This window comes from Ylistrum balloti, unplaced genomic scaffold (genome assembly GCF_031769215.1).
Source record: "Ylistrum balloti isolate Yb309-2 unplaced genomic scaffold, AGI_CSIRO_Ybal_v1 Utg370932, whole genome shotgun sequence".
Taxonomy (NCBI): domain Eukaryota; kingdom Metazoa; phylum Mollusca; class Bivalvia; order Pectinida; family Pectinidae; genus Ylistrum; species Ylistrum balloti.
In genome coordinates this window covers 339,908-355,935 of record NW_026782527.1, presented here as the reverse complement: position 1 = coordinate 355,935, position 16,028 = coordinate 339,908, and the positions used below count along the sequence as shown (strand labels likewise).

Sequence of the window (16,028 nt, the reverse complement as noted above, 5' to 3'; positions counted from 1 at the left end):
TCTTTATTTGTTTTTTAAAAGTTTGATAATTTTCCTGCTTTCCTCTTACCTTCTCTGTTTTTGCTCTTAATGATAAGAAATTTGAATATTTATTTGCAGAAATAGCAATAACAATCTTTACTTGGCATAATCCAAGTTGGCTATCTGTCGGCCATTTTGTTTTTTTGATCAGTCCCAAGGGAAATTTGAGAGAGGTCTATCCAGTACTTCTCAAGAAACAGTGATAACAAACTTCATTCCGTGAAATCCAAGATGGTCATCTGTCAGCCATTTTGTTTTTCTGATACATCCCAAAATGAAACAGAAATACATAGGGACGAAGGGGAATCTTCTTATGAAAGTTTAGGGAGAGTCTTTTCAAGAAATTACTATAACAAAAATTCTTTATGCATAAACAATGAACAGATAATGAACCATGGATGAAGGGCTAAAAATCTAAAGCTGGTAAGTTTGGTGTATTTTCCACATATGAATTTGAATTCAAGGACACCTGTAACCTTTGCAATTGAGTCTACAGACTTTATAACCAATGTGGACAAAGAACGATATTAAGACCTTTAACCTTATGACCTCAACAGAGATACCTTGACCTCTAACCTGGTAACAATGCCAACATACCTGAGATGGTATAGAGATCCAGTGAAGCAGACGTCCGTCCCGTGAGTAGAAATGTAGCTCATTCCTGCATTGTAGGTTTGGCAGACGGATGAAACCCCCAACTGCCAGTATCTCACCGCAATTTGACCAGTCCATGCGGAGACCTGTAACAACATCAACAAGCAATAATATCAGTTACATATTCAACAACATTGGTCAACAAACAGGTTAACTAAACAGAAGAAAAGATGAACAAATCCTGTCCAAGCCAGTCATTTCCATTACACTTACGACTGGTTTTTCTAGGCAGGCCATTATTAGGGAAAAACTTGCCCCATATACCATATCTACCTGGCAATATGTTCTGTTTCAGAGATAAGTTCACTTAACCTATTGATGTTAAGTGGAATAAGCAAATGCTTCTATATACCATATCAAAAGTGTGGGGTGAGGATGGCAACACAACTGTTCTGTATATATCCAGAAGATAAGTTCACTTAACCTATTGATGTTAAGTGGAATAAGCAAATGCTTCTATTTCATTGTCCATACTCTATTATCAAAAGTGTGGGGTGAGGATCAGGCTCAACACAACTAAGATTACTTTATATATCCAGAAGTTAACTTTATTCTGTCTGTATCTATTGCTGCTCAGTAGAATACCCCTGCCTGTATCTATTGCTGCACAGTAGAATACCCCTGCCTGTATCTATTGCTGCTCAGTAGAATACCCCAGCCTGTATCTATTGCTGCTCAGTAGAATACCCCTGCCTGTATCTATTGCTGCACAGTAGAATACCCCTGCCTGTATCTATTGCTGCACAGTAGAATACCCCTGCCTGTATCTATTGCTGCTCAGTAGAATACCCCAGCCTGTGTCTATTGTTGCTCAGTAGAATACCTCTGCCTGTGTCTATTGCTGCTCAGTAGAATACCCCAGCCTGTATCTATTGCTGCTCAGTTGAATACCCCTGCTTGTATCTATTGCTGCTCAGTAAAATACCCCAGCCTGTGTCTATTGTTGCTCAGTAGAATACCCCTGCCTGTATCTATTGCTGCTCAGTAGAATACCCTGGCCTGTAACTATTGCTGCTCAGTAGAATACCCCAGCCTGTATCTATTGCTGCACAGTAGAATATACAACCAATGTCTTGTTTCTCCAACTGGAGTCAACGTAAAATGTTAATTCCAAAACATGCTTACTGCAGAAAAAATTCAGTATGAATCTGAAAATTGGGTGTTACTGGAATGGGACTATGAAGCAGTGACATCTTTATGCACTTTGTTCTTTTATGTACATTGAATTGGGATAAAATTACGTGTCGTGACAATATATTTTTCATGTTTGTTTAATTACAGATCATCAGTAGATTTTAATTAAGCTGTTATTAAGCAGTTTGACAAGCCTCTGATAAGATTTCCATGACCAGATTATGAATCATTGTTGCCAATGAGGTGATGTGTTTCACACACCACCTACTTTCTGTGCTGTCACATTATTTGCAATATAGAATGAGGTGCAATGAATGCCTCCATTAGGAATGACTGAAGTGCTATGTAATCATAGTCATAATGTCTGTGATATGAGTTTTATGTTTACAATAGACTTGAACACTGTCTGATAATATCAAGTAATTATTCACAAGAATAAACTCTGAAAATTCTGTTTTTTAATTGTGACGAATAGTTTCGAATGAGAATTTACGACAATATAACCTTGAAGCCCTTTTAAAACTGTAAAATTGTAAAAATTAAATGATCAGAGATAACAAACATTTGCCACTGAACCACAAATATTATAGATGGTGCCTCTGTCTACTTAGCATTGTTTACTCTCCAGCACTTTGTAGATAAGCACACAACTCTCACCATTTATGTAAGCATGCTTATTTATTGGCTGGGTTTATTGCCATGTGAATAGTCAGGGTCATTTTGGGGCTTGATCTTGTAGAACCTGGTGACTGCCTCATTGAACATCATGCAGGAGGCCAAAAGCAGCTGGCTACTCAGTTCAATTATGAGTGATTTGTCAAAGGTTACATTCATGACAGCATAGGATGAACTATTTCCATTTCATTTTCCGAAATTGCAATTTTACATCATATAACACTTCATAGCCAAGATATTTTCACCCCTGTACCATTTTACATGAATTCGCCTTAGACATTATGACTGGATACCAGTTTGATGTTCATCTTGGATAATTTCTATCTGTAGGAATTGACTTAAGCACTTCAAGTTTTCAAGTTAAATGTACCTCCCACTCAAGGTCAGTACATGTCAACAAATACATGTACCTATACAAGATATTATTCTAGAAGTCTGTACAGTGTTCCAAGAAGCCATCCACGTGTTGGATATATCGCAGATGACATCTGTATCATACTAGTAATTGGAAGAAGACGTGTGCTAACTGTACTGTAGGTAACCCACACACACCACTGATATGAACGACACTGTCGATCCCTACAGACGTTGATGGATAGTCGTGCTGAGAGATACTGGTATCTAAGGTAGTATTAGATTCCCCCTGATTGCTTTCTCGCACAAACGACTAAAGTAACTGCTGTTTATTTCGCTATTCAACACAAATTAGCCAAGGAAATTCTGTTTAAATTGATTGGAATTGTCCACGTATACCTTTCTTTACAACTACTCTGCCTACTTTTCCATATTCAATTGGCCATATCATTTATTATGAAATAAATGAAATTTATAATTGCAGCACTCGTAATGTGTACCAAATGACACCCACGTACTGAGGTACGCTTCCATTTTCATACTGAATAAAGCCAGCTAAATTCAAATGAAACCTGCTGATAGCACACCAAAACCACTAGCTATGGATACCTCTGACTCCATGTGACAATTTTCAATGTTTACAAATATACAGCTACATTGAAGATTTTTCAGACATCCAAAAGCCTTTAAACGCAAACTTCAATATAACAAATACCGATCAATAAAGGACAATAGATTTGGATCTAAATACAGTAGTTCAGAGTAATTTAACATCTGTATAAAGGTCACCTGTCTGCTCCCTTGAGTGGCCTTTATTGACAGGTTTGACTCTCTTAAGAGAGCAAACCAAGAGAGTTTTTTGGAATATTTTCTGTACCTGGAGGAAGGTTCATTCTACATGGCTGCAGATTTTATTACAAATATTCTTACATTATTATCTATAAGAACAAACACGTAATAAATAATATACTTTCTATAATATTTTACTAGAAGTATGTTTAGAAGTTCAACGTTGAAATCTCATGCCGAGTCTACACCTAACACCTTGATATGATACTTCTCTAAAGTCTCATGCCGAGCCTTCACCTATCACCTTGATATGTTACTTCTCTGAAGTCTCATGCTGAGCCTACACCTGCCACCTTGATAGAATACTTCTCTGAAGTCTCATGCTGAGCCTACACCTATCACCTTGATATGATACTTCTCTGAAGTCTCATGCCGAGCCTACACCTAACACCTTGATAGAATACTTCTCTGAAGTCTCATGCCGAGCCTACACCTAACACCTTGATATGATACTTCTCTGAAGTCTCATGCCGAGCCTACACCTAACACCTTGATATGATACTTATCTGAAGTCTCATGCCGAGACTACACCTACCACCTTGATATGATACTTCTCTGAAGTCTCATGCCGAGCCTACACCTAACACCTTGATATGATACTTCTCTGAAGGCTCATGCCGAGCCTTCACCTATCAGCTTGATATGATACTTCTCTGAAGTCTCATGCCGAGTCTACACCTACCACCTTGATATGATACTTCTCTGAAGTCTCATGCTGAGCCTACACCTACCACCTTGATATGATACTTCTCTGAAGGCTCATGCCGAGCCTACACCTACCACCTTGATATGATACTTCTCTGAAGTCTCATGCTGAGCCTACACCTGCCACCTTGATAGAATACTTCTCTGAAGTCTCATGCTGAGCCTACACCTACCACCTTGATATGATACTTCTCTGAAGTCTCATGCCGAGCCTACACCTAACACCTTGATATGATACTTATCTGAAGTCTCATGCCGAGACTACACCTACCACCTTGATATGATACTTCTCTGAAGTCTCATGCCGAGCCTACACCTAACACCTTGATATGATACTTCTCTGAAGGCTCATGCCGAGCCTTCACCTATCAGCTTGATATGATACTTCTCTGAAGTCTCATGCCGAGTCTACACCTAACACCTTGATATGATACTTCTCTGAAGTCTCATGCCGAGCCTACACCTACCACCTTGATATGATACTTCTCTGAAGTCTCATGCCGAGCCTACACCTAACACCTTGATATGATACTTCTCTGAAGTCTCATGCTGAGCCTACACCTATCAGCTTGATAGAATACTTCTCTGAAGGCTCATGCCGAGCCTACACCTACCACCTTGATATGATACTTCTCTGAAGTCTCATGCCGAGCCTACACCTGCCACCTTGATAGAATACTTCTCTGAAGTCTCATGCCGAGCCTACACCTACCACCTTGATATGATACTTCTCTGAAGTCTCATGCCGAGCCTACACCTAACACCTTGATATGATACTTCTCTGAAGGCTCATGCCGAGCCTTCACCTATCAGCTTGATATGATACTTCTCTGAAGTCTCATGCCGAGTCTACACCTAACACCTTGATATGATACTTCTCTGAAGTCTCATGCCGAGCCTACACCGATCACCTTGATATGATACTTCTCTGAAGTCTCATGCCGAGCCTACACCTAACACCTTGATATGATACTTCTCTGAAGTCTCATGCTGAGCCTACACCTATCAGCTTGATAGAATACTTCTCTGAAGGCTCATGCCGAGCCTACACCTACCACCTTGATATGATACTTCTCTGAACTCTAGGTAAACTGGAACTTACCATACATATCTTGCATTAAGCATAGGGGGTCAACACATTACTTCTGACCCCCTATCACGGAGTGGGCTTATCACAGAACAATGAAACATAAACGAAAAACAGCAGGCTTCTTACTAAGGGTTTTTGACTGGATGATTTGATGATTATCTTTTCTTTTTTTGTGTTCAAAGAAAACACAATAACACTCTATCTAGATTATCTTATATTTAATTGACAGATATCGGATAGTTACAGGCATAGCTGATAAAAACAGAATTTAACATGAGAACAATGAAAGATGTGGTTGCTTCCTGACAGGACGAACCATGAAAGCTATTGATTACTGCGTCATACAAAGTACGGTTATAATAATGCTGCCTGACGTCTGCACAGGAAACAAGTATTCAACTATCTCGTTGAGTTGAAATTAATTCTTGTATGGTGTTGTGAATGACAATTTGTTTTGACAATTTTGGACCGAAGTAAGGTGGAGCCATATGAGAATGACATGTTTGTGCGTCATCCTTATGTGTACTCTGCTCAGTGATACGTTTTACTTTCATATTTTTTTTTAACTTGACAAAGAGGAAATGTTATGTAAGATGTTGCCTAGGGAACAGGTAAGATATTTCAACAAATCCAACAAGTAATTAATGACGACATTAATGTGATATTAAAAGCATGACAAAGTATGTATATAAATTGATTAGGTTAGGAAAAAACAACTGAATGTATGGCCTTATTTCTAAATTCATCTGTAGACAAATCTGAGAGACTGAACTGGAATGACTGACACCGTTTCATATATAAAGAATGTTATAAAATCTCTTTACTTGGAGTTTAGTGATGTATTTTTCAATCAAGCAAATTTATTATTTATATAAACAAAATGTTGTACATTGATCTAACTCTTCTATGTTTTTGAGGTTTGTTAAACACTGTAACATGGGAGGTCATGTGGTGCAGTAGTAACCTTTCACCTAGATGTCCAGGGTTCAATTCCGTAAGTGGATGTGAAAATGTATGGGGGGTTACATACGTGATCACATGGGTTTTCTCTGGATACTTCGGAATGCACACTTTAATCTGCGCCAACAACAGTGATCAATATAAACTGATAGCTTGTTTTACAGTTGTTGTAAAATAGATGTAGTTTTCATAATTAAATACTCTAAATGTTTACATTTCTTGTTTATAGGAGTTATAACTGATGAAAAAATTCAACATACACTGAGTCAATTATACTAAATCAGTATGTTTACAGTATACAAAATTTCTAGATGTCTAAATTTGGGTGAATGTTCATAGTTTTCTTCTGACTACATGTATGAAACTTAATTTCTGTAACAGCAAAAACAAAGCCAAAAATTGTTATGTGTTACAATATATTCCTATTGTTATCCTTATAGTATGTTGTGTGTTCTGTTTGTGTTACCATACGTTTCTATAATCCTTGTAGTGTTCTGTGTGTCCTGTATGTGTTACCATACATTTCTATATTCCTGTAGTATAATGCGTTTCCGGTATGTTTTCCATAGATTTCTATAATCTTAACAGTGAAAAGTGGCATGTATGTGTTACTATATATTTCTATTATCCTTGTAATATGACGTGGGTCCTGTATGTTTTTACAATAGATTTCTATAATCTTTTCAGTACAATGTGTTCTGTTTGTGTTACCATATATTTCTATAATCTTTGTAAGCATGGTGTGTCCTGTATGTGTTACCATACATTTCTATAACCCTTGTAGTACAGTGTGTCCTGTATGTACTACCGTACATTTTTTGTAGTCGAGTTAGCATACATTTGTATAATCTGTACACTGTACATTGAGTCCTGTATATGTTACCATACATTTCCATAATCCTTACAGTGCAGTGTGTCCTGTTTGTGTTTTCATACATTGCTCAAGCTGATAGTGAGACAAACCCCCATAAATCTCACAATGCCGCACCCATATGAAATTCCTGCTAATAAAAAGATCACACACCTATCTAAAAGTGATTTCCATTATGTACATTAAGGAGAAATACGTGTTGTGGACAATCATTGTTGTCGTGTCTAAGGGGTGTTACAGTGTCTTCTGATCCAGGGTTATCACCAAACTCTCTCAACCCTTGAGAATTGAGCCATGCTGTTATACGTGGTCATGACCATTTTCCTGTTCCTATGGGATCTAATTTATCAGGAAGGTCATGTTTGCTTTCCTTACAATGTCCACAGCTGAAGGTATTCAGAAAACCAGAAAACATATTTACGAAACAGGAAAATGGACATTTACGAAAAAAAAACATATCTACGAATACTTCCACACAAATATATGTAGCCATTAGAGGTTTCCAATTGTTGAACTGAACTTTCTTTCTGCATTTAAATAAGCATATGGAAACCTCTGTTTATTTGTTAGTAAGATAATATCTGTTCACAGATGAGGGTAATGAATCATTTTTTCTGGACAGTCAGGTATACCACATACAGATACCACATTCAAGATTGACAACATGAAGAAATATCTAATTTAAGATTGATAATGTGAACAAATATCAGATCAAGACTGACAACACCATATATGCTTTCTGTTTAACTCTGAATTTTTTTAGAATATGTTGAATTACAAATATTTGCATTAGCAGCAAATGGCATCAGTAGGAAAAGAAAACATTGACTACAGCCTGATAAACAAGGACAGTCTTCTTACAGGTAATTAAGCAGTCTTACCAAATAAATTTACTAAAATAATCTCATACTGGTCGGTGGAACAGTGATAGTGGATTTGCCTTTCACTTTGGCATTCCTGGTTTGGTTCCCTAAACATAGGTGAAAAAGTTTGGTATCACCTGTCCAACCACGTTGGTTTTCTCCAAGTACTTTGGTTTCTTCTCACAGTAACACCCCTCAAACACTTCTATCCAGATCAAAAGAGTGATTAATATGTGTTAAATAACTTGTTTTGCAATATTTGTAAAATGAATAATGTTTATTAAACTGATCGTCGGAGATTGACAGTATTTGAATGAATAAAGAATTAAATTTCTAGCTCATCTGTCAACTACATCCTTCACAAAGACTGTGGTAAAACACAACTAAACCTTGCTGCCTTCCTGATCTCCAGGCAGACTCCATGGAAAAGTGCCAACCAGGGAACAGGCCTCTAGTATCATGTGCTTATTCCAAATGAAATTACAGATCCCCCAGCATTAGCGAGTCCATAAGCTGACTTAATTGTTTTCACTATCCACAAGGAAGTAATACCTTGAAATGGTGGAAACTGCATACTGCCAGTCAATAACATAAACAGCTCACAGATGTAAACCACACCATGAATGGATTTAGTCTTTAGCAAATCAGCCTGGTGTGTATTATGAAAGTACAAAAACTTGGTCTCTAGAATAACACAACAGATAGTAAACAATTTAGCACAACTTTCTCTTGTGGTTCATATTATTTTCGACTCATTAATTTACCAAGAAGTTTGGAACCTGCTCTTGTCTCAGGATTTGTCTCTCTCATCATGAATGCTTAAAGTTACAGTGAAACACTGTTTTCAAAATCAATGGAAAAAGGGGAAATTACAAGGACCTTCATTGCAAGCTTGTAAATTTTGGAATTGATTAATTGTTTCTGATAACAATGTCACCATAAATAGGAATTGATGTAAGGACATAATCATGTAATATCGTCATCTGAATGTGACATTATTAAAGTACAGGCCACTTAGTGAGACATGTGGCCACTAAGTGAGACATCAGGCCACTTAGTGAGACATGTGGCCACTAAGTGAGACATCAGGCCACTTAGTGAGACATGTGGCCACTAAGTGAGACATCAGGCCACTTAGTGAGACATGTGAAATAATATGAATGTTTCAATTAGGATTCATGTATGTTACTTCATACAAAAAGAGACTGAAAAAATTAAGTTCCAATTCGATGATGGTTTTTTTTTCATCTTTAACAAATTCAAAGACTAAACAAGGAAACAAAGAGGAATCCTTAAAATATCAAATAACATATATATTCTTCAATAAGCTCATGTCCAGTAATAAGCCCATATAAATCTGTTGTTTTTCAGTAAAATTACAAACCAATATATTTTATTGCCTAGTAATAAGCCCACAACTGCATGGCTGTGACAGAAATAATGTGTTGCCATTTGAGCTTTTTGAGAAATGAATAAGGCGTTACCCGTATAATAAATATTTTATCAATGACAATTAAGTCATCAATGATCTTCAATCTATAGCACATTATCAGATAGTTTACAAACACTCAAATGACCTAGCATTAAGCATCTGTGTAAACTAAAGCCTGTAAGTTTGCCACCATTGGCAGTTAAAGTGTCTTGAATAAATTGATTTGACACAGCAGGGACCTGAGTACTCTTTTGTACTCTTACAAAACGACAGATGTCAAACACAATATTATCTCTTCAACAGACTGTAACCAAATATCTTCAAATTTGAATTATTATATAAAATGATTTTGATTCGAATTGCTAATTCAGTGTTTTCTTCCTGAAGAGATCAAGCAAAATAAATGTGATTGGTTGACTTTTTCTGTCTTTCACTATGTTGTGCACCAGTAAGTTCTTCTATGGTCTAAAGGTTTCCCATGCAGGGAAAGAATCTGATAGCAAGCTTATTTCCCAGGAGAAGAGTCGGCTAGCTGTCTTTATCTTTAATCCAAATTAACAAAATCGCCATAAAACAACATTCAGCCCCTATCTTGTACTGAATGGAGTAAAAATTCATGTAAAAACACATCCTGTCACATTTTGTGTCTAATGAAATAAAATCATAATGGAGCCCACTGCATCTCAACTCTCATCTTAAATTTGGAAATGCTTTGATACTAAAACCTTGGTCTGTCATGGAAGTACAGACCTAGTCCAGACAAGACTTCAATCCTTTCGCCCCTATATTTTCCTGATGATTGTCACACAAATCATATAAAATTATTTTGTAGCCAACACTAGAAACACAGCAATCAAAACATGAAGAACGGATTCACTGAATAATGGATAACATGGATATCACAAGCCTCAGGTGATTGTTTGTCCTGCGTGCTCGCGAGCGCGGGAATGTCTACCGTACATCAGCCAGTATTGATTGCGAGTGTGGGTTATGATACGTTACCCGGCTTTGAGTGTTTCTACAACAAGATAATTTAGTTATACTAGTCTCATTCAGAAACATACTGTTTGATTACAATACATTGATTGTTTGCAAAGAACGAATGTAATTGTTGTCCGACGATTTTTGTATCTGCCATCATCATAGGCGACAGATATGTCCAGTAGGTTGCCTGGGAGAAGACTGCACAATTATTCTGGGATGTTATGCTGCTTAGATCAACTCCACTATCATTTAATGAGTCCACCCTATGCATACCCTCTGATAGCACGAATTAGTCAGAACCACTGTTTGCACAGTGAAATAGTAATAGAACGTATCACAAACGATTAGTCACACTCAGAATCTAAATGGTTACAAAGATATTGTGATGTAGTTTCATGTACAATTGTCTGCTATCTTAATCACATCACTAGTAAGAGGCTTTTTCCAGTCTGACTCATTTCATTTTAAAAAGCAAATTTTAATCTTAACACCAAATGACCTATCTTTAAAAATGATGATCAGAAAGACAGCATTGTAGGTTTTTAACCATAAGTCATCATCTTGATTTTCTTACTCATTAAGAATGTACCTTACAGAATAACAGAAGGGATAGAAAGAAAACTAAGAGGCCCATGGGAGATCAATCCAATAGGTGAAACTTGGAAAGAAATAGGTGTCGCACAGGAAAACCATGGTTGCACAATCATGTTACAAAATGGCCTCCCTGGCTGCCAATATTGAAGTTTTAACACAGTTGAAAAAAAAACTTTGTTGATTACCTTTCTTTAACATTCCAACCAATTTTTAGATCAATGGCACCAGTGGAACTGGAGAAGAAAATTAGAATATGTTTTATAAGATGGCGGCAATGGTAGCCATCTTGGATTTCAGACAGACCTGAAAAATAACAACATTTCGTCAGGACCATCTCAGAATCATTTCATGCAAGCCTTTTAGATCAATGGCACCAGTGGAGCTGGAGAACAAATCTGAAATATGTTTTACAAGATGAGGGCCAAAAAATACCAACATTTGGTCAGGAACACCTCAGGATCATTTCATGCAAGTTTGAGCTCAATCCCACTCATGGAACTTGAGAAGAAGTTTGAAATGTCAAAAGTTTACCCTTCATGTCAGATGACCTAAAAAGAGGATGGAAACATAAATTGGGGGAAAAAAATTGAAAAGAATAATCATAGGGAGAGTGGGAAGGGTTGAATGAGGAAGCAAAGAGAGATAAAGTAGTATATAAAGAGATGCAGAGGGGAAAAAATTAGGGAAACCGAAGGATGGGAATAAAATATTCCTTGAGAAAAAAACAAAGCAGGTAAATAAATTAAGGTTAACTGATTGAAAAGCCTTATTTAAAGAAATCATAAATGGGTGAAAATTGACTGTAATGTAAAAGGAAGAAAGAGATATAGGAGGTAGAGACAGGTATGGAAGGTAAGAAAGAAGATAGATATAAGAGAAAGGGAAAGGTAAGAAGGAAGAAGAGAGATATCAAGGCACTGAAATGTATGGAAGGTAGGAATGAAGAGACAGATATATAAGACTAGGAAAGGTAGAGGGTACAAAGGAAAGAAGAAGGATATAGGAGTCAGAGAAAGGTATATAAGGTAGAAAGGGAGATGTGAAATATAATGTACAGAGAAGGTATGGAAGGAAAAATAAGCAGAGATGCAGGGGCCAAGAAGAAGTGAGATATAGGACACAGAGACAGGTACAGAGGGTAAGAATGAAGAAGCGATATATAGGAGGCAGAGAAAGGAACAGGGTGTAGGAAAGATGAAGTGAGACAGGTGGCAGAGACAGGTACAGAGGGTCAGAATGAAGAAGTAAAATATAGGAGGCAGAGACAGGTACAGAAGGTAGGAAAGATGAAGTAAGATATAGGAGGCAGAAACAGGTACAGAAGGTCAGAATGAAGAAGTAAAATATAGGAGGCAGAAACAGGTACAGAAGGTAGGAAAGATGAAGTGAGATACAGGAGGCAGAGACAGGTACAGAGGGTCAGAATGAAGAAGTAAAATATAGGAGGCAGAGACAGGTACAGAAGGTAGGAAAGATGAAGTGAGATACAGGAGGCAGAGACAGGTACAGAGGGTCAGAATGAAGAAGCGATATATGGAACGCAGAAACAGGTACAGAAGGCAGGAAAGATGAAGTAAGATATAGGAGGCAGAGGAATCTCTGGGCGATGAAAGGGAAAATATATAAGCAGAAATGGTGTACGGTTACTGACCGCAATATATTGTGATAATCAATAATTCATGAATCTATAGAGAAAACAACTAATGTAACCTTTTTTATAATATAAATAATAGATAGCTGGCATGGATCAAAGAGTCCAACAATACAACCCTGTCAGAAACTGAATATTAGTCCATTTAAAAGATGTTTTACTACAAAAATTTTTTACAAAAACAAAAGAGTGAAAATGGCAGCTTAAGACAACTTTAGTATCGCCCTTTTAATATGGCACGACCTAAAATCACTCCCACCCACCATTGTTCAAGATTGGAACATCGTAGACCATGATTCACAGCAACATTTTATTGTCCCCGAACCATCACTGCTAAAAGCTTTTACATGTGACCGTTACAGAGCAATCATGGCTGAGCTCTCTTCCAGTTACTTTTACACAGCCATTACTTGACAGAAAATTTTCCTTCGGCTAGAAGTTAGCTGATTCAATTTAATGAGCTTTGCTCCAAAAAACCTAGATCACCATTTTTTGAGGTTATCAAAGAAAATTTGAAACAATGTTCTCCCAAAAATCCATCTTGACTACACTTACAGAAGAAAAATATTGCCGCAGGATTATATAGCACAGGGAGACAAGACAGTCTGTTGTACTAAAATTGTAAACACCTAACAAATTTTGTCTGCTTGCCAAAAGGAAGTTCACACCAAATGAACCATGATAAGTTTCATTCATATGTGTAATGAAGGGAGATCAATGACTTTGGTCATCTACAATATTGATGAGTTTGTCGAGATATCTGTAGGCAGAACAATTTCAAAGTATGCATCAGTAGCACAGAACTGATCAACAAAAATAATCAATATTTTATTACATCATTATCGAAACAAAGAGGCACAGAAGGCCTGTATTGCTTAACTGGATCTTTATGACCGACAGTACTTTATCTGTGCATATGTTCCAGGTTTAACACATTTGACCCCTGTGACTTTGACTATTGGTCAAGGTCATTTCTTTTTGCAAACTTTCTTGGACTTCATAAAAGGAACATACTGGCAAAACATAACGATTCTTTGCTTTTCGATATTTCAGAAGATTTTGTTTAAACGTTTTAACACATTTGACCCCTGTGACCTTGATGATTGGTCAAGGTCATTTCTTTTAGCAAACTTTGTAGGACACCATATGAGGAACATAGTAGCCAAATATAATGATTCTAGGCCTTCATGTATTTGGGGAGAAGTCAATTAAAGGTTTTAACACATTTGACCTCTGTGACCTTTAATATGGGTCAAGGTCATTTCTTTTCGCAGGCTTAATTGGGTTTCATCAAAGGAACCTTCCAGCCACATATAATGATTCTAGGCCTTCCAGTATTTCGGAAGAAGTCGTTTAAAGGTTTTACCATACTTGACCTCTGTGACCTGGAATATGGGACAAGGTCAATTCTATTCACAAACTTTGTTGGGCTTCATCAAAGGAACCTTCCAGCCATATATAATGATTCTAGGCCTTTCGGTATTTTGGAAGAAGTCGTTTAAAGGTTTTAACACATTTGACCCCTGTGACCTTGAATATGGGACAAGGTCATTTCTTTTAGCAATCTTTGTTGGGCTTCATCAAAGGAACCTTCCAGCCATATATAATGATTCTAGGCCTTTCAGTATTTTGGAAGAAGTCATTTAAATGTTTTAACACATTTGACCCCTGTGACCTTGAATATGGGTCAAGGTCATTTCTATTTGCAAACTTAATTGGGCTTCATCATAGGAACCTTCCAGTCAAATATGATAACTCTACACCTTTTGGTATTTCAGAAGAAGTTGTTTAAATGAAAAGTTGACGGACACAGGACGGACGGATGACGGATGCCTTGCTATGGCATAAGCTCACTTTGCCCTTTGGGCCAGGTCAGCTAAAAATAAAGAGGAGATAATTCTTTTTTTAATACAGTACATATTTATATTAAAAATTAAATCTTAATTTATCAGAAATTTAATCTTAATGGCTCTGTCAAATTTCAAAGTTTGAAACGGACATCAGAACCAGCTCAGTCCAATTGATGAAGTCTAGCAATATCTTCTGGGTAAAGTTGTATTAAAAATCTGAAAAAATAAAGATGAGTAAAATATGTTCTTAATAATTTTCACAGGAAACTGTCTAACCTAGCACCCTGTGATACACAATACACTTTCATTAAAGAGGATTGGTTTTATATTGCTACGTTCCATAAAATGATGTCATATAAGGTGTTACACCTTACCTTGTACTTAACAATGGGCAAACCATTCCTTAGACTACCACAAAACAGGGACTTAGAAGTAACTATCAATTATAAAGACTACAGACTTGGCCAGAGAACAACAGAATTATTGAAGGGACAATTAATAAACTAATCTTATCTTTAATTAAAAGTAGTACCAAACCTATACATATCAAGACAAAATCTTGCTTGTAAATAAATCTGTTGGAGGAACAGGGCGATGACATGGCAATATAACTCTTTCTCTATGTTATGATTTACCTAAATACATTGCATACAATAGGTTCAATCTTTCAACATTCTTACCCAACAGGGATTTTAAGATTTTTTCACATCAATTTACTGTGTCTCCGTTTGGAGTGGGACTTGTAATTCATTTTACTCACTCTCGCTTCTGATTGGAAGCCATTTTTGTTGACATTCTCAAGACAGGTTTGCGCATACCAGTTAGGTCAAAGTGCCTTTGTATTTGCACATAAAATGTCGGTTGTATTGTTAAGAATTCTTTACAATTAATCTAAAAGAATATGGAAAGTAAAGTATTGTGCTAATATAAGGACATGCATAGTTCACAAGAATACTGAACTACAATTCCATGAAAGATTTTTTGACATGAAAACTAATTTTCCCTTTACTCTAGGCCAGGGGATAGCAGAATCGTTGATCTAGCCTAAATGTCAGATTATGCAGTGATCAAATTCAACAGGTTTACATGAACCCTAATCACTTTTTGAAAATGATACTTACCTACTTCAAGATCTTAATCAGAAAAAATTATTTGAATTTGTCCCATGAATATACCATAACCCCACAGTCTACTGAAGACAGCTGAATGCCAAATGTGTCAAAGACAACAGACTTAGCTAATAACCAAAGTGTCTAATACTTCTCAACACTGTAAGGAAGATTGTAAATCTAATCCTCTGTATGTAAAGTACACTGTTTATTTGACTCAGATCTTGGGGAT

General features: G+C 36.7%; 1 protein-coding gene across 1 annotated transcript in view; it reads right to left on the bottom strand.

Moving 5' to 3' along the window:
- Window positions 1-16,028, bottom strand: part of LOC132559553 (tubby-related protein 4-like) — a 90,855-nt gene that overhangs the window by 10,919 nt on the left and 63,908 nt on the right. The window contains exon 6 of the mRNA XM_060224180.1: window positions 619-761. Coding sequence (XP_060080163.1) covers window positions 619-761 — 143 coding nt within the window. The remainder of the gene's footprint in view (window positions 1-618; window positions 762-16,028) is intronic.